The sequence below is a fragment of the Leopardus geoffroyi genome, chromosome D2, assembly GCF_018350155.1.
Source record: "Leopardus geoffroyi isolate Oge1 chromosome D2, O.geoffroyi_Oge1_pat1.0, whole genome shotgun sequence".
Taxonomy (NCBI): Eukaryota; Metazoa; Chordata; class Mammalia; order Carnivora; family Felidae; genus Leopardus; species Leopardus geoffroyi.
The window spans coordinates 51,703,707-51,721,841 of record NC_059334.1 but is presented as its reverse complement, the minus strand read 5'-3'; the positions used below and the strand labels follow the sequence as shown (position 1 = coordinate 51,721,841).

The following is an 18,135-nucleotide window of genomic DNA, read 5'->3' as shown; positions in this document are numbered from 1 at the left end:
GTTGTAGAATTGAGGGAATATTGGCACTTTTATAATACTGAGTTTTAGTTTTTAGTTTTATAATACTGAGTTTTAGTTTTAGTTAGGTCTTTCAGTAGCATTTTATGTGTTCTTCATATAGGCTCTGGCATTTAAAACATTTAACTAGATATTTTAGTTGACTGTTGTCTTGAATAGAGTTATTTCCTCTCATAATATTTCTAATTATTAATTGATTTTAAAAAAAACTATTGACTTTTGTTTATTTATTTTATTTCCAGACACTTTAATGAGCACTTATGCATATTTTAAAATCATCTTTTGGTGGATTTTAGCCTTCAAAAGTCTCACCAGGTGGTACCCAGGAGAGTCAAAAAGTAAATATAATTGCCTTAGTGTAGGACATGACTTGAGAATGGACTCTAAAATAGGAATTTATGCAATATAATTTGTACCTCCAGGAAGGACCAAATGTGGGCTGACCCCCGTCATAGAAATGCAGTATAAGTCAAACTAAGTATATTAGAATGAATAAGCATGCTGTGCTTGTGAGATTATTTAATATTGTGAGATGTCCTTGGTACTCAATCTCTCAGGTATCATCTTTGTGAATTCCATATTATTTATGTGAGCAGAAGAAAGGCTGGATTTAATTAAGCCTGAAGATAGAATTCCCTGTTTAAGTAAGGACTATGGGAAGAATGGAAGGGAAAACTGAACCAACTTCTTCAAGAATAGGAGTCTACGAGGCTGTGAATTCCAGGCTTGCTAATATTTTATATGACCCCACAAATAAAATAGAACTTTTCTTGTTGAGAGTGATCCTACTTCCTCTTTCTGGTAGACACCTACCTGCCCTAACTACCCACATCCCAACCCCCTCCCCTCCCCTCCCCCCATAAGTAGGTGTAAGATGGTCTGACAATGCCATCTGCTGGCCACCTGGGGAACTGTAGGAACTGGTCTCCTGTTGCACCTCCTGCCTGGGTTGGTATCCTGGAAGCTAGATCCAGGCTTGGAAACCAGCAGCTTCTGCCTGTGGCTACAGGCAAAGAGAGAAGATAATCAAATCAAAATCCAAGTCCTGGCAAAGGCTTGCCGGGGTGTGGGGAAACAAGGAAGAAGCCAAAAGGCTACATCCACAGGAGTTGTTAGAGAGCAAATATGAGATATGAAAACAGAGGTCTGCAAAGCAGTTGCAGCAGGAAAACCCTGAACCAGAGAAATTGGTCCCAACACCTTTCTTCAGGGGTTTCCTCATCTACCTTTTTTTATTTTTATTTTTTATCGTCTTAAAGTTTTTCTCCACAGCTTAAAACTCAGATAATTTCAGATAATTCCAAAATGGCAAAGTCTACTCCACATTTCCCTTCCTTGCTCTCTCTTTCCCCTCTTCCTCCCTTGCTGCCTACTTCCTGCCTCATTTTCTCTTTTCCTTCTTTGCAGCTCTAATTCTTGCATTCTCAGGCAAACCTCCATCTTTCTCATCCTTCATTCTGTTTGAGAGCCAAAACTTAGTCCTAACATTGCCTGATAAGCCTAGGGATACTGCTTGTGGGTTAGCTTTATCGGGGAAAGGGACCTAGAGGTTGTGAAATGAGGAAGCCGTGCCAGTAACACCTGAATCCTTGGAAAGAATCAGGAGTCCCTTCAATATTACCACGAGGCTCAGTCCTCCTGTTCAACCCAACATGATTTCCCCACGTGCATTCAAGATTTTTGTCTCTTTTATTCACTGCCGTATCCCCAACTTTGAAGACAGCACCTGGCATATGGAAAGAGCTCGATTGATATTTGTGGAAGGAGTGAATAAATACTCTCGACGAATAAGCAAATATGGCCGATTCCTCTTTACTGATGTTTCCGTTTTAACTTGTTATCAGTGCTGCAGTGATGCTAATTTTCATTGGGAAAGCATGATTTCGACTTTTGTGGGGTAATTTAAGCAAAACACGTGAGGCTATGTCTAGCACAAAACAATTATTTTTAAAATTTCAACCTACCAACTGAGAGACTTTCAGAAAATCACCTGTTGGTAAGCTGGGGGACTCTGTACCCTTCCTTTTCATGTGTGAAGAGTGCATCTTTAATACACATCCATGAAATAAAAAACCAACAAAATGATCAGCTTTTACCTGTCTTGGCTTCTTATGGGCTCTTTGCATCCTCCTCCAAATGGAAGCTAAGGCCATTAAATACAGAGAAGAAAACAAATTTGGAAAGCTGAAAACCATTAAACATTTGGTAAAACATCTTGCTGTGTATGTTTTGTTTGCTGAGTCTCTTTTGCATTGGAAATCTTTGATAACGGAGATGGAGAAATATTTATTCTCTATCTAGAACTAAGCACAGAAAAAACGTTGGCTTTACCTCATATTTTTCAGAATTGTGCCCCTTTTTTGTGATCCTTCTCAGGAGAGGAGAGACGAGGTAGGCTGTTTTTATTTTATAGATTGTTCTTCTGAAATTACTCTTGTGTGAGAATTTTCTGGGCATAAAAAATGATCAGTTGCTGCTTTGCATTCCAAAACCCTAGGATTTCCTTAATATCTCACAAATCTCTGTGATCCTTAGGAAATGCTTTTGCTACAGTGCAAAGGGGAACTTAAAATGAATTAAAAGCCTGTCTGAGTTAAGACAACCCAGGAGATCAGTGGGTGTATACTATCAGAGTGTGGTAGACCTTGGTTAATTTGTGAGGATGTGTCACAACATCCCACGTCAGACTTGACATTTTGTTCCCAGCTGATTTTGGTGGCAGTGGGGCGGGGGGAGGGCGGATGTTTAATCTTTAGTTCATTGACTGGAGTAGGAGAGGCTGCAAAGGATAAGGAGAGCATGGCCTGGCATCATAGAGGGCTCCCACGCTGACCCCTGGCAGTACCTCGGGCTAATTGTGACCTGGAAAGAAGTAGGTAGCATCTCGGAGCCTTAGTTTGCCTCTCTGTAAAATGGGCATAATGGTGCCTGCCTCGAAGGGCTGTCCCGAGGAATGGACTGCCGCGTGTAAAGCCTAACACCTGGCTGGTCGTGCTTCTCGCTGCTCAGGTGGGATCCCAGGGTCACATGTCCGCTTTCCATTTCTCACCTAGGTACCTTGGGATCACGAGGCCGCTCACGTACCCGGTGAGGCAGAATGGGAAGTGCATGGCCAAAATGATTCTCTCCGTCTGGCTTCTCTCTGCCTCCATCACGTTACCGCCGCTCTTCGGATGGGCTAAGAACGTCAACGATGACAAGGTGTGCTTGATCAGCCAGGACTTCGGCTACACCATCTACTCCACGGCAGTGGCATTTTATATCCCCATGTCGGTCATGCTGTTCATGTACTACCAGATTTACAAGGCCGCCCGCAAGAGCGCCGCCAAGCACAAGTTCCCCGGCTTCCCTCGCCCTGAGGAGCCCGACAGCATCATCTCCCTGAACGGCATGGTGAAGCTCCAGAAGGAGGTGGAGGAGTGTGCCAACCTTTCGAGACTCCTCAAACACGAGAGGAAAAACATCTCCATCTTTAAGAGGGAGCAGAAAGCAGCCACCACCTTGGGGATCATCGTCGGGGCGTTCACCGTGTGCTGGCTGCCGTTTTTCCTCCTCTCGACGGCCAGACCCTTCATCTGCGGCACCGCCTGCAGCTGCATCCCGCTGTGGGTGGAGAGGACATTTCTGTGGCTGGGCTATGCAAACTCCCTCATTAACCCTTTTATATATGCCTTCTTCAACCGGGACCTGAGGACCACCTACCGCAGCCTGCTCCAGTGCCAGTACCGGAATATCAACCGCAAGCTCTCGGCCGCAGGCATGCATGAGGCCCTGAAGCTCGCCGAGAGGCCGGAGAGACCCGAGTTTGTGCTGTAAGGTCGTTTATCACTGTTTTCCTTTTCTCCCCCCACCCCCACCCCCCCCCAACCCCTCTCATGGAACTTCTTGAAGCGTATCCCAGAGGGCTAGCTGATGTTCTACCAAGCAGATCGGGTCAGAATTGCGAATGCCGTGAACTCCGGTCCTCCGCCCAGCAGAATTCCCAGTCCCCAAAGCCAAAGTCGGGTACTTGGCGGGACTGGAAGACAGGACTGATCTGTTGACGAATTGCAGTCGGTGTGATGGGACAAGGAAGGTGCTGTGTCCCATCCTTTTCCCATCAACAACATCCAGATCGTGTCCCGGATCTCCCGTCCTCGTAACACTATTGCTTTCATTGCTGTTTCTCTTCCATCCAGTAAAGCTGTTTTGATGACCTCATCCTTGGCTGATAAAGTCGTTTGAGAAAGGGAGCAAATTCATACAGGCTAAAAGGAAGCAGCCGGGGACAAAGGAGAGTGGTTAGCATGGGGACGTGCCAGGATGAGGCCGAGTCTTGAAAGCCTGCAGAGCTTTTAGGAAGCGTTGCCCACCTTTTGGGGGAGGAGAGAACCCATAATGTCGCTGAGTCTGTCTAGGAGGCCTCAGTGACCTTCCTAGGAGCGATTGCAGTAGGTGCTGGGATCTGAAAGGGGATTTGCAGAGGGCCAGCGGTGACAAGGAGGTGGGTGTTTCCTGCGCAGCCCGCACCTGGTGAGTTTGGCATCGTAAAGCAGGAAGGAGACAGTGGAGTTCTTTAGGGTGCTCAGCTGGCCACACCCGATTTTGCTTTAAATTTGAGGCAGTGGCCACGTCCTCCTGTGGGAAAGCTGTTTGGGGGGCGAAGAAATTGGGATGAGAGGATGGAAGGTACTGGTGAGAGAGAGAGAGCAGAGCAGCGTCGGACAGGAGAGTAGGAGGCGCTACTTTTCACCCGACCCGGAGGGAGGGAGCAGCCAGAGAACCATGGGCCGCCGTGGCCATCTTGTCCAGGCCCTTTATTTGGCAGACGAGGTAACAGAGCTGGAGACTAAGGTGGCCCCCCAGTGAGCTAGTGCATCATCTTAATCTGACTTCCATGAACTCTTCATATATTACATTCCTTTATGTTATACGTGTGACAACATATACACATATGAACATGTGTAACAACCATGGCAAAGGATACCTTCCTGCTCCCAGCTGTCTCAGGGGAGCAGCCCCGCTCCAGGAGGACACCAAAGTGCCAGAGGCTGCAAACTTAGCATACACCGCCCCCCCCCCCCACCGCCACTGTCCCCCGCCACCCACCGCCAACTCCACCACCAATGACTAAAAACTTCTAGGAGCTCCACTGTTCTCTGACTTCACTAACAGAACGTATTTGCCTCTGGGTCCATAGCTTTTTATGGAGGCTTGGATATTGTTTTCCTGTTAGTCTAAGACAGGGGTCAGTGAACTTTTACTGTGAAAAAAGATGGTAAGTAGGTCAGGCTTTGCCAGCTGTAGGTCTCTTGAAACTACTCATCTCTGCCTTTGTTGGGAGAAAGCAGTCATAGACATAAGTAACCAAATGAGCATGGTCCTGTACCAGTAAAACTTTCTTTACAAAAACAGGCAGCCAGGTGAATTTGGCCCACAGGTCATAGTTTGCTGTCCCCTGGTCTAAGAAAAATCACTGTCTTCTCATTACATCTCTCTCTGTTTGATTTGGTGTTATTGATTTTATTTATAATTGTAGAATCTGAAACTCATTTGGAATAATTGACCTAAATATCCGTTAACTTCAGGACTTCTTTTTTTTAAGTTTATTTATTTATTTTGAGAGGGAAGTGGGGCAGAGAGAGAGAGGGAGAGAGAGAACCCCAAGCAGGCCCCGCACTATCAGCGCTCAGCCCGATGTGGGGCTCGATCTCACTAACTATGAGATCGTGACCTGACCCAAAATCAAGTGTTGGACACTCAACTGACCGAGTCACCCAGGTGCCCCAACTTCAGGAAATTTCTAATAAGAGAGTTGGAATAGCTGCTGATTGAAAGAATCTATACCAGGCATCTTTCTAGTCCCCCCAATGTGCGAAGGCTCCTTTTTAAGTTCTTGCTTACAACTCTGCCATACATTGAGAAGGATGTAGAAAATGCATGATCTTTCCCATCCTGCGTATATTTCTATTGGACAGACCAAACATAAACATACACATATGCACACTCATCCTGTTCGTAGTAAGAACGACAGAAAGGTGGCAACGGGAAAAGCTATGGGATTCAAAGCAGAGGAACATAACTGAGAGCTCACCCTAACCCTGACCAGGGAAGACCTCGGAGGATGTGGTCTCATGTATGTCTCTGAAAGTAATCAATCATTTATAGCTAAAGGAGAGTAGAAATGTAAAGGCAGCAGTGTGGGGCCTTATGCAAAGGACAGTCTGGCTGATGCTGAGCACTGGGGTGGGGCAAGATTTGGAGATGACAACTCAAGGGTAGCATGAGATGAAATTATGAAGGCTCTTCCATTCTGGCCCCAGGAATTTGGGGTTTTAGTGTAGACAAGTGGTTCTCAACCAGAGTTGGTTTTGCCCCCAAGGGACACTTGACAGTGTTTAGAGACATTTTTGGTTGTCACAGTTGGGGGAGGGGAGGGCCTACCAGCCTCTAGTGGGATGCTGCTAAACATCCTGGAATGCAAGGGCAGCCTCCCTCAGCAAAGAATTACCCCACCCTCGATTCTGTAATGCTGACGTTGCAAAGCCCTAGTGTGGACAGCCGTGAGCTCTTGACTGAATCTCTGTAAATAGGAGAATGGGAATCATCAAAGTGACAGACTGATCCAGGGACACAAGGTGAGATGAGTCAGAAGGTGGAGGCTGGAAGTAAAGTCTCTCCAGTGGCTGGTTTTCTCCAGAAACATTTGAGGCCCGTTCTGTGCAAGGCATGACGCCAGGCACGTCAGGGGATGGAAAGATGAAGTGAGCGGGCCTTGCTTCTGGAAGCTCACAGTCCGGTGGGCCAGGGTGGCAGGAGATGTGGCGGTGGTGTTTAGTAAGAGACTAGTAACTAGTAACCAGTAAGAGACCAGTAACGCGTGCAGTCCACACTGCCTGCTTGCGCTCAGGCACACACTAGCTGGATGACCCTAACAACTCATAACTCTCCTGGAGTTTCTGGAACAACGATTAGTGTCAAATCCATAGCTCACAGCAAACCTTCTCAGGATCCTCTCTCCACCCCCTCCCTGCCTTTCTATTCAGCACCTACACTTGTTGGCCAGCCTGTAGACTCAAGGTTCCTCCCTCCAGTCTCTCCAGCCCTTTCCTCCTTCTCTGGCTGCTTGGGTTCTACTCTCGTTCCAACTCTGCCTTCTTGGCTCTATTTTTTCCCCCTATATAATAGTTTTCTTCCTTCTCGGTGTAAACAGTCTACTAGATTGTGTATTGCTCTTTCCAGGTATCTACCCATTTCTTCCCGTTTTCTTGATCAGTGTAACGAAAGACTCAGGAGCCCAACAGGCAGTAGGGAATCTGATGGAGGGAGCGGATAGAGAGAAAAGCTCTGTGTGCCTCGCTGGTAATTTTAATTCACTTCTAAATCATAACCTTTGTCCCCTTTTCACAAGTGTTCGAATCTGGTTATACAAAACCAAGTGTGATACTGTGACACAAGCAGGGATCCTTTTGTTTTTCTTTTTTTTTTTTTTTTTTTTTTTTAATTTTTTTTTTTTCAACGTTTATTTATTTTTGGGACAGAGAGAGACAGAGCATGAACGGGGGAGGGGCAGAGAGAGAGGGAGACACAGAATCGGAAACAGGCTCCAGGCTCTGAGCCATCAGCCCAGAGCCCGACGCGGGGCTCGAGCTCACGGACCGCGAGATCGTGACCTGGCTGAAGTCGGACGCTTAACCGACTGCGCCACCCAGGCGCCCCTTGTTTTTCTTTTTAATTTGACAACCTTGTCTATGGATTTGCTTTGAATCGCCGTCAACCATTTTTACGTGTCACGTCGTGACAACTTTGGTTCTTGGACACCATTATGGTGAACTATATGGAAAAGCAATGTGTGAAATACTTCCATATAAAGGAATTTCATGGAGTTGTGCTGACGTAGCTCTTCCTTCCCCTCTCCCTTCTTCTCCTTGGTGTTCATAGTGTCTTTCTCTTCAAAACAGACTTTTATAATCCTGTTGATTTCAGTGGTGAGCGAGAGCAGAATAATCTTGGGTTCCTGTTACGAAGTCTGTCTCTGCTGCCCCACGCTTAGCGCTGCGGCTTTGGAGTTCAGGCTGATTCTGCTTTTTCTTTATGGAAACCAGTGATAAAAACAAAAACAAAAAAACAAACAACAACAAAACAACAAAATGGATCCTAGCGGAAACTGGAAGGCCCTGAAATTCTGGGTTTCTGTGGTGGGACGTTGCCTTAATGGCAGAAATGAACAAAAAGTTTGCTGTTTCGGGGATTCCCTCCCCGAAACCACCCCCATGGTAGTAGTTTCCTCATCATTAACTAACTGTAATTTGGCTCTTTATTAAATCATCAGTTAGTAATAATAACAGTTTGTTTGTGTCATGCTTTGGCAGCGACCTGCATTTTAACTTTGCAATATCTCTTTAAAATAGGAAAGGCAATGGGGCGCCTGGGTGGCTTAGTCGGTTAAGCATCCGACTCCGGCTCAGGGCGTGATCTCGGCTCAGGTCTGTGGGTTCGAGTCCCGCTTTGGGCTCCGTGCTGACAGCTCAGAGCCTGGAGCCTGCTTCAGATTCTGTGTCTCCCTCTCTCTGCCCCTCCCCCGCTCATGCTCGGTCTTTCTCTCTCTCTCTCTCAAAAAAGAAACAAGCGTTTAAAAAAAATTAAAATAGGAAAGGCGGGCAATTGGCCTCTCATGCTTTTTCTAACATACTGTTTTGTTTTCTGAGTAGATACACACTACACCAAATAACATCAAACAGTACAGATGGGTATACAAGAAAAATAAGCCTTGGGGGAATGTTTTCGAGAGAAATCCTGAAAGAGGTGGTAGTTGGAGTGGGCCTTGAATGAAGAGCAGGAATTTAGCAAGAAGGAATGGCAGGGGTGGAGGCAGGGCTGAGTCTACTCATAGCAGACGGGACAGTGTAGACACAGGGACACAGATGTGGAGGGAGGTAGATAAGAAAACTAGGGCGGGTCTTCAGCACTACCTGGGAGCTGGGTAGAGTCAGCACGGAGGTCCAGGCGGGTAGGAGGTGAGATGAAGGCTTTTGAACAGGAGTGAGAGCAGGACTGCAGTGTAGATGGGGCTTCACAATAGGGGACGGGAGATGGGGTAAGAGACCAATATGAACGTGAGGTCTCCTGCCACAAGGGCCCACATGAGAAGGGTGGTATTGAGACAGGAAAGAGGCCAAGGATGTCTGAACGTTTGGTAGTTGGCTGGTAGGCGGGTGGCAAGGGAAGGGGGGCCTGGGAGATGGTGCTACGGCTTGAGGACTGGAGGGATTCGGGCCGTTTCACGAACCGATGTGAGCCGAGCTGCGCTGAGCTGCGGAGAAGTGCAGTCTCCCCTCTGTGCTGAGAACCAGCCGAGGCCCCAGGCCAAGAATAGGCGTGGAGCATCATCAGGGACACGGCCTGTCTCCGGTGCCTGTTCCCACAAACCCAGGAGCCTAGGGCTGCGGGTTTGAGCTGAAGTGTGGCGCTTCTCTTTAGGCTTCTCACCATTCCGTGAGGTGACGGACAAAGCAAGAGACGGTGTCTTCTGGAGAAACTGAGCCTGTCACCAGGCAAACCCATCTGCCCAGTTTTGAGAACCAAGTGAGAGTGGCACTGTCGATGAGATGGGGAGGCAAAGCCCAGGGGTGCAGGGCCGGTCCCCACAACCCCGATAGACTTAGGTCTCAAGCTCACATGTGGTGTTCAGTAAGTTGAGTCCTTTGAAGGTAAAGAGTTAGGGGAGTGTGGACCTGGAGGGAATGTGGCTCTACACCAAGGAGAAAGAGTCTTGTCCTCAGCTGTTGGCCAAGAGTCCTCCGTGACTCATGCCAGTTCCGTGAATCCGGGAGGAAGGAGGTGAGGGAGATGGGGTTTCCTGGCCTCTGTACACTTGTCTTTCATTTTTTTTTTTTTCAACGTTTATTTATTTTTGGGACAGAGAGAGACAGAGCATGAACGGGGGAGGGGCAGAGAGAGAGGGAGACACAGAATCGGAAACAGGCTCCAGGCTCTGAGCCATCAGCCCAGAGCCTGACGCGGGGCTCGAACTCACGGACCGCGAGATCGTGACCTGGCTGAAGTCGGACGCTTAACCGACTGCGCCACCCAGGCGCCCCTGTACACTTGTCTTTCTATGAAGCACCCCCCTAGGCTCGAAGGGAGGGACACTTCTCATAAGCGGTCATCATTATTCTTTTCCTGCGGGGCACGTACAATAGTATTCTGCAGGGATTTTCGAGAGTGGAGGCATCTTTGCCTACAGCTGTATTATCAAAGTGAATGTCTAAATGGGTTATCCGGGGCTGATTTGCAAATATATTAAGGCCCCGGCAACTTATAGAAGTTATAAAATTTATGAAAAGAGCCACAGCACCCTTTCTTTCCTTTTAGAAAAGCTCCTATAACCCCTTAAAAGCCATAACTGATTCAAATGACTGAATGCTGTAAAAAGTGAATCCACCCACCACAAAATGAAACCTCACATTTACAGTTCTGCTAAATCATTTTCTTGTCTTCTCTCTCTCTCTCTCTCTCTCTCTTTCTCTTTATAGACAAAACTCTGACTACTGTAGAAAAAAAAGTCATGATTCATGATCAAAAGCGGAATAGCGGAGACGAAATAAACCAGGCAAGACAGAGGTGGAAACAATGCAATCCTTTGCTGAGACTGCGGAATGGAGCGTGGCTTTGTCCTTTCCTGGGATGGCTGACACGTGACAAGCAGGGTGATCTGTTGTACAAAGCATATTAGGAGGGAGATGGTGACCTCTCCTCTTTTTCTGTGGATCAGTGCTCTTGTGTGCCAATGAAAATAGTGCTCAGTTCAAGACAGCCAGATCGGCTCAGCACTAAAGCATACAAACAGAGTTGAGTCTCAGAAAGGAAACAGTTTCTGGTGCTGTGCGTGTGTCCAAGTCCATACAAACAGAAGAAAGTTCCAATGCTCACTTCCCATGCTTCCGAGTCTAGGCATTGTGGTGAATATTCAGGAATCACTCACGAGACAGAATGTATTTTGTGGTAGGACAGAAGGGTGTATTTCCAAGCAAACTGTGGTAAGCGTAGTGTTGAATATGTTGCATGTCTGTGTTAGAAAACAGAATCCCGTCATCAGCTAATATAAATGATTTCCCAGAGCAGTGTCTGGTTTAAAGCTTCTGTCAAATAGTTTTCGCTTTTTTTGCAGGGTTCCTGTCACTTCCCCACCAATGTACTTTTCTTTGTTAACTCATTGATTGTCACGGTTTAACTCAGGAACAGATCTCAGGATGGAGAGAATCCTAAAACCTGAATAAAGCTTTTTCTTGCACTCACACTTCTTCTGAAGGGTCCTGAGAGATGAAGGGGATTCCTTCTGAGAGGAAGGATGTGTACCTGGACGAAGAGGGAGTGCTACCTAACTGTACTGTATACAAGCACGGTTATTGGCACAGAACTTTTGGCCCTCGGGTTCTCACCGATGCAGTGGGCTCCCGGGCTGGTCCATAACTGTGTTCTTCTGGGGAGGAAGTGTGGGAATAATGGGGTTTCCATGAAAGGTTCTGATGCTTTCAGACAGAGCATCAGTATGTTAATTCTTCTTGGGCAGCGCTGTATTCAAGTGAATGGTGGCGAGTTGGACGTCGCTGGGGCCGCTGCTGGGAAACACTCCGAATACCATTCCGTTCCTTCAGGAGGGTTTGTTTTTTGTGTTCTCTGTATCCTAAAACAAATGTGTGCCTGGCCAATTCTGTTCTTCTTTCCTCTCTCTCCCCAAAGTGGTAGATGTTAAGGGCAGGTCAGGAAACAGAAGAGGCCCCTTTGTGGATGGTATTTTATTAATTTATTTATTTTTAACGGTACTGTGTAATACGTAATGAGACAGGAAGGTGGCGGATCAGAAGGGTACCTCCGAGGGGAAAGAGCGAACACAAACCTTCATTTGATAAAAGAGAACTGACAGAGAAAATTATTTTCCTACAAGAAATGTGGCTGTTCTCTCACTGGAAAATGTGGAATTACGGATTTGGATTATGGGCAACGTGGGTAACGTGGATAACGTGGATTATGGGTTTCTTCCGCTCTCACTGACGTTGCATCTCACCAGACACAAAGAAGGGTCTGGAAGGGGAGGTGGGCTTCAGACAAAGCTTGTACAAATTCCTGAACCGCAGATTTGCTAAAGTGACTGTATATACTTACATTCATAATTTAAATTATTGATTCTGGTCAGATAAATGTTGTTAAATTTGAAAATGTTTTATTACATTACATCAAATAAAGTTTATTTGTAGCTGTAATAAAGGAACTTAAGTAATGATTTTTAATCGAAGGTCTGCTGTCATAAATATTGCTGTCTGTAGACTCGCAAAAGGGCAAGCTTTGTAGGTTTTGCTGAAATCCTAACAGGTAGTTAAGACAGTCTGTAATTCACTGCATGTCACTTGTCACTTTTTTTTTTTTTTTTTTTTACGAATGACTGTTGGGTCCTTGATTTGATTAATGGGCATTTATTGGGCTCCTACGACATTCAGCATTGTGGACATAGAGGGATCAAAGATGGATAGTGCAAGTCCTTACTTTTAAGGAGTGTGCCATCAGGTTGAAGGTGGTCACCATATCATTTAGGGAGGGCCATGGCAGTTTGGAAGGAATGACCGGTTTCCTTCCTGTAGCACAAGACAAGGCATTATGGTTAACTGGATTGATTCAGGTTCTCAAATGGGTTTAATTTTTGAAATTCTGACATTCACATTGGCTCTTTATCATGCCTGACTTGAACGCCTGGTGATTGAACTCTCTGGCCGCATGTGCTTTTACACGCATGGCGGCCAATTGAAAGGGAAAGGGAGAAACCGAGAGAGAATGACAGAAATATCAAACAATTTATACTGTTACACACAGGACAACGTTTGTGCCAAAGGTACAGCTTTTGTTTTAACCAAGAATTGGGAGAATCACTGAGATAAGCACTGTACACATATTTTATGACTGTTCAGCGAGAATGACTGTTAGGACTTACCTCTCGACTCACTCAAGAGTGTCAGCTGTCACCCTGCAAGGCTGGGTATTGCAAAATGGTGCTCGGGAAGGAGAGTGCTCGTAAGCTGTAACTGAATGTCTCTTATGTCGTGTTTAGTTTTGTTATGTAAATATTAAACGGGGGTACTCATAGAGTTCCTAGGTTTTCTGGAAACTGTTTCATAATTCTTAAAGCCTTTACCACAGTTTCATGTGCTTGAGATGCGTGTATATGTTTTCGATGATCGTATTTTCATGGAGTTTTATTAGATTCATTGATTACAGGCATGATATCAACAATATGAATAGAAAATTCAGGCCATTTTATAGATAGTTTATGCTAATGTAATGATTGTTTGAATTGCCATCTGGCGGTGGTAGGAATTTTCCTTGCGGCATTTTGACTTAATGGATAGAAATGTTTACAAATCCTGCATTATTTATTTATACTTATTTATGTTTTAAGTTTATTTTTTTATTTTGAGAGAGAGACAGAGAGAGCGCGTGAACAGGGGAGGGACAGAGAGAGAAGAAGAGAGAGAGACTCCCCAGCAGGCTCCTTACTGTCAGCACAGAGCCCGACCTGGAGCGCGAACTCACGAGCTGTGAGATCATGACCTGAGCCAAAGCCAAGAGTGGAATGCCTAACCGAATCAGCCACCCAGGCACCCCATAAATCCTGCATTTTTTAAACAGTCTAGGCTTCCCATCCCAGGACCTTCACACATGCTTTCTCCCTCTATTCAGAATACTTCTCCTGTTTTCAAAGATTTATTTAATGTATGTCTCCATCATGGTTTAGTAATTCTTCAAGGGCAGGGACCGTGTCTGTTTTCCTCACCAATATGCCCAGCACTTAGCATTGTGCTTGCAACATATATAGAAGGCATGTAATAAATGTTCTTAATAGGAAGGAAAGAAGGACAGAAAGGAGGGAGAGAAAGGACAGGGAGAGTGGAAGGCCAGAGTTTCCTTGGCTTCCTTTTTGATTTTCGGAGGAGACAGTCAAGGAAAGTTGGTGCGATCAAGTGATATGCTCCGTGAGTGGGACAGAAGGGGCTGGAAGTAAGGTCTCCCGTGTGCAGCGTAGGGCAGGCGCTCCCCTGCATGGTGCTCCTTCTTTTACATGAACTTCTCGTGTCAAGAGAGCAACCTTTTCTTAATTTTCTGCACGAGTAGAGCAGAGCCACGTATGTGTTATGGCCCATAGGTTGAAACTTGTTTATGTACAGCTCGCCAGATGGTCCCTACCAGCACACAAAGAAGACATTCCACAAATTTCAGGGGGTCAACGTGCTGAGGAAGCACTGGACGAAATACATGTTGTGAGGTCATCCCTTACTTAAACCAAGCAGTATAGATCCAAAAAGGAAAACCTGGTCAGACATTCAGTGTGAAGCAGGGAGACCTGGAGAACCAATTCAGGGGATCCAATTCTCAGAGATAGAAGTGGATGTAACTGGATCTCTCTTTAAACTTACTTTGTCCACATTTTCTCTGGAGCAGAAAAGAATTTCTTAAGATACTTTGCTTTTTAAGCCCCTGCTGGCTAAATAAAATTTTTTTTTTTAATTTTTTTTTTCAACGTTTATTCATTTTTTTTGCGACAGAGAGAGACAGAGCATGAACGGGGGAGGGGCAGAGAGAGAGGGAGACACAGAATCGGAAACAGGCTCCAGGCTCTGAGCCATCAGCCCAGAGCCCGACGCGGGGCTCGAACTCACGGACCGCGAGATCGTGACCTGGCTGAAGTCGGATGCTTAACCGACTGCGCCACCCAGGCGCCCCAAAATAAAATTTTTTTAAAAAATTGCTTATGCAGTACAAGCGGCAGGAATGTGATACAACCATCAATAAAAAATGTAAAAGGAAAATTCACGGAGCTAATCTGAAGCAGGAAGTGAGAGGTTGACGGCCATCAGAATAGGACTTGCAGACAATTGTATTGGGGATTTGGCATTAAAAAAATGCTGAGTTGAGGGAATTAAGAGATATTGTAACCGTGGCTCTCTGAACACACCTGAAATCTTAGATTCTATTCAAACTATAAAATTTATGCTCAGAGATTATAGAACCAAAAAAAAAAAAAAGTAATGGGCAAGAAATATAAAGACTATAAAGAAATGAAAGCCTGATCCATGGTTCTACCACTAAGAAATTCATTCATTCTTCCATTCACTCCCTTATTCCAATACATATTTATTTAGTTATTTTTATTTTTTTAATATTTATTCATTTTTTGGGAGAGAGGGAGACACAGAATCCGAAGCAGGCTCCTGGCCCTGAGCTGGCAGCACAGAACCCGACACGGGTCCCAAACCCACGAACCACGAGATCATGACCTAAGTTGAAGTCGGACACTTAACTGACTGAGCCACTCAGGCGCCCCCATACATACTTATTAATATGTCAGAGACCGAACCCTAGGACCTAGTGGTGAGACAAAGATGATCTCCATTCTTGTGAAGCTAAAAATCTCGCAAGGAAGCCTCATGTGACACAAATGATTAAAATCCAGTGCGAGACATATGATGATGAGGCAAATACAAGGAGATCCAGAAAGAAATGCATACTTCAATATATGGATACGAACATTTAAATCTCAGTGGAGGAGAGAAGTGAGAATCCAAAGTAGCAGATGGTAAAAATATCTAGATTTTTATCTTTGATGTGTATTACATAATATTTTTGGTGCCAAATTACCTTTGTTAATTACATTTTGATTGTGCTATTATTAAAATGCTCTTTATTCCTTAAACCCACACAGTCTCACAGTGGGAGAGATGGTGTAGAGGAGCGACCGGACAGCAGGAAGTCCACTTGGAACATAAAAGTTTGTCACCTGTAGGAAAATGAGATATAACTGTATCCACAGAGAACTGCAGAGCTAGAGGAAGCTCATGGGTGACCTAGGACAACCCCCCACTGTTTAGCAGGTGAGACCATGCTGGAGTAGAGCTGTGTTTTGTCTGAATTTGTTTAAAGGAACGTGGTGGACGGCAGTGCTTTGCAAGCTATCTTTCGGGAAGCATTATTTAAAAAAATGTGTTGCACAGCTGTGCGTTTGCAAACTACAATAAAAATGAATTACAAGAAAAGTGAGAAGAAAGTATAAAATATAAGTTCAGTTTTTTTCATATTAGGATCAGTAGACCTAAAAGTGCAGCTCAGGAAATATGGGCAGAACAAACATAACATGGAGAACAAGAAAACAAAGTCAACACTGGCCATCATCCCCCCGAAAGCGTACGGTTAGGGACAGCCGGACGGTTCCCGGACTGAGAAACGACGAGCATAATCATGACGTGTGCAGGACACTATGTGCAAGGCCTGTCCACAGCATGTGGTGGTGAGCGTGGTGCAGGGAGGCTGTAGGGGGTGTGGGTGGGGGGACTACACGGAGCAGCTTCCTTCTAAGAACTACGCTTGGGGTAGGAGAAATGCAGAGAAGTGACCTCCACTCGCGAATCAGAGCCTTCCAGTAACTCAACTCAAATAACTCAACTTTTCCCCTGTGTTTCTCGTCTTTCATTATCTACAATTAAATTGAATCCAGAATGCTGACCTGAAGGCACTGAAAGGTATTTAATTTTTAGAATGATTATATTAATCAAATGGTTCTTTTTTGAAAAAAAATTTTTAATGTTTATTCATTTTTGAGAGACAGAGCACAAGCAGGGGTGGGGCAGAGAGAGAGGGAGACACAGGATCGAAGCAGGCTCCATCCAGGCTCTGAGCTGTCAGCACAGAGCCTGAGGTGGGGTTCCAACCCACAAACTGTGAGATCATGACCTGAGCTGAAGTCGAACACTCAACCAAATGAGCCACCCAGGTGCCCCCCAGATTGTTCTTAAATGGGGCAAAGAAAGAGACTACATTTTGACAGGGTCAATAATAGTTTAAAGGCAAAAGATTGTGGTATAGGAAAGGCTAAGGGTAATATCAAGTGACCACTCTGCCTTCTGCCTTACACTCAATATGTTCTAAACTTCACTCTGAGTAAGAATTATCTAGGGAGCTTGTTTTTTTTGGTTAGGTTAAGGTAAGCTCTATGCCCATCATGGGGCTTGAAGTCACAAGCCAGAATCAAGCATCGCATACTTTACTGATGGAGCCAGCCGGGTGCCCCTAAGGAGCTTGTTAAACATGAAAACTCCTGGGCCCCATTTTGAGAAATTCTGATTCATTATGTTGTGGGGTGTAGCACAGGGTGAAGAATGTCTTTAGCCAACCTACCAGGTGATTCTGCTCCAGCTGAGCTGGGTGCCACGAGTTGAGAGTTACTATTCCCAAACATGTTGACAAACTGAATCATGTAGCTGATACTGTGTGCAGTTAGTGTGGAAAAGCACAACTAATATGAAATAATAACACCTAAATCATTTGTATATAGTTATGGCATTTGTTAGAGAAATACACAAAATGCTCACAGATTCTCTTACATACCCTTAAATATTCAGTACCTGCTATTGGCACCAAAAAATCCAGCAATTTGTGGAAGAACATAACCCACAGATCACCTTAGGTTGTTTTCAACTTTATTTAAAGACACATGGAGTTTGGTTTTAAGTGCAGTCCTGGTTAATTCCTACATTACTGAGTAACTCCTGGCATTAACTAATTCATATTGGTGCTAGCACAAGGTCAGCTGAGAATCAGTGCATCACCTTTCTGTCCCCATGCTAAGCAGCTGATCAAATGTTTGTCAACAAAGCAAAGACTAGATCTTTGAACATAGGTATTGAGTATCAGCCAATGAGAATGAGATGTTGACTTTGGCCAAGGTCCATGCTTTTACGTGTGTGTGTGTGTGTGTGTGTGTGTGTGTGTGTGTGTGTATTATGGCAGTGATTAAAACAGCTCACATAGGTTGAATGTTTATCACTCGTTAGTCATTCTGTTAGTAAAACAACCCTAAAAGGGGGGAGGGGTGTTATCTCCATTTTATGAGGGACCTGACATTTATAGAACTCAAGGACATTAACTTGTAAGTAGCAGAACAGCCCTCCAGCTGATTTGTACTTTCTCTTACATCCTCCGTTCCGTTCCACAAAATGCATCTCAGTGGTACCGACTGGTTTTGTGGGCCTGGAAATATGCGTCTGAACTCTGAGAGGACTCTTGGGTCACTGAATTCCTCAAAATGCTTGTTCA

At 45.1% G+C, this 18,135-nt stretch overlaps 1 protein-coding gene across 4 annotated transcripts in view; it reads left to right on the top strand.

Moving 5' to 3' along the window:
• Positions 1-16,645, top strand: part of HTR7 (5-hydroxytryptamine receptor 7) — a 90,249-nt gene extending 73,604 nt beyond the window's left edge. Inside the window, exons 2-4 of one of the 4 annotated variants that reach the window (XR_006701592.1) lie at positions 3,072-3,830; positions 15,749-15,917; positions 16,538-16,645. Coding sequence is in view for 3 of the 4 variants with exons in the window: in XM_045438175.1 (XP_045294131.1) it covers positions 3,072-3,830; positions 10,533-10,575 (802 nt within the window). In the remaining variant the exon portion in view is untranslated. Of the gene's footprint in view, positions 1-3,071; positions 3,836-10,532; positions 12,288-15,748; positions 15,937-16,537 lie in introns of those variants that run through there. The other 3 variants (XM_045438176.1, XM_045438175.1, XM_045438177.1) reach the window with 3 other exon arrangements.
• The last annotated feature ends 1,490 nt before the right edge of the window (positions 16,646-18,135 follow it).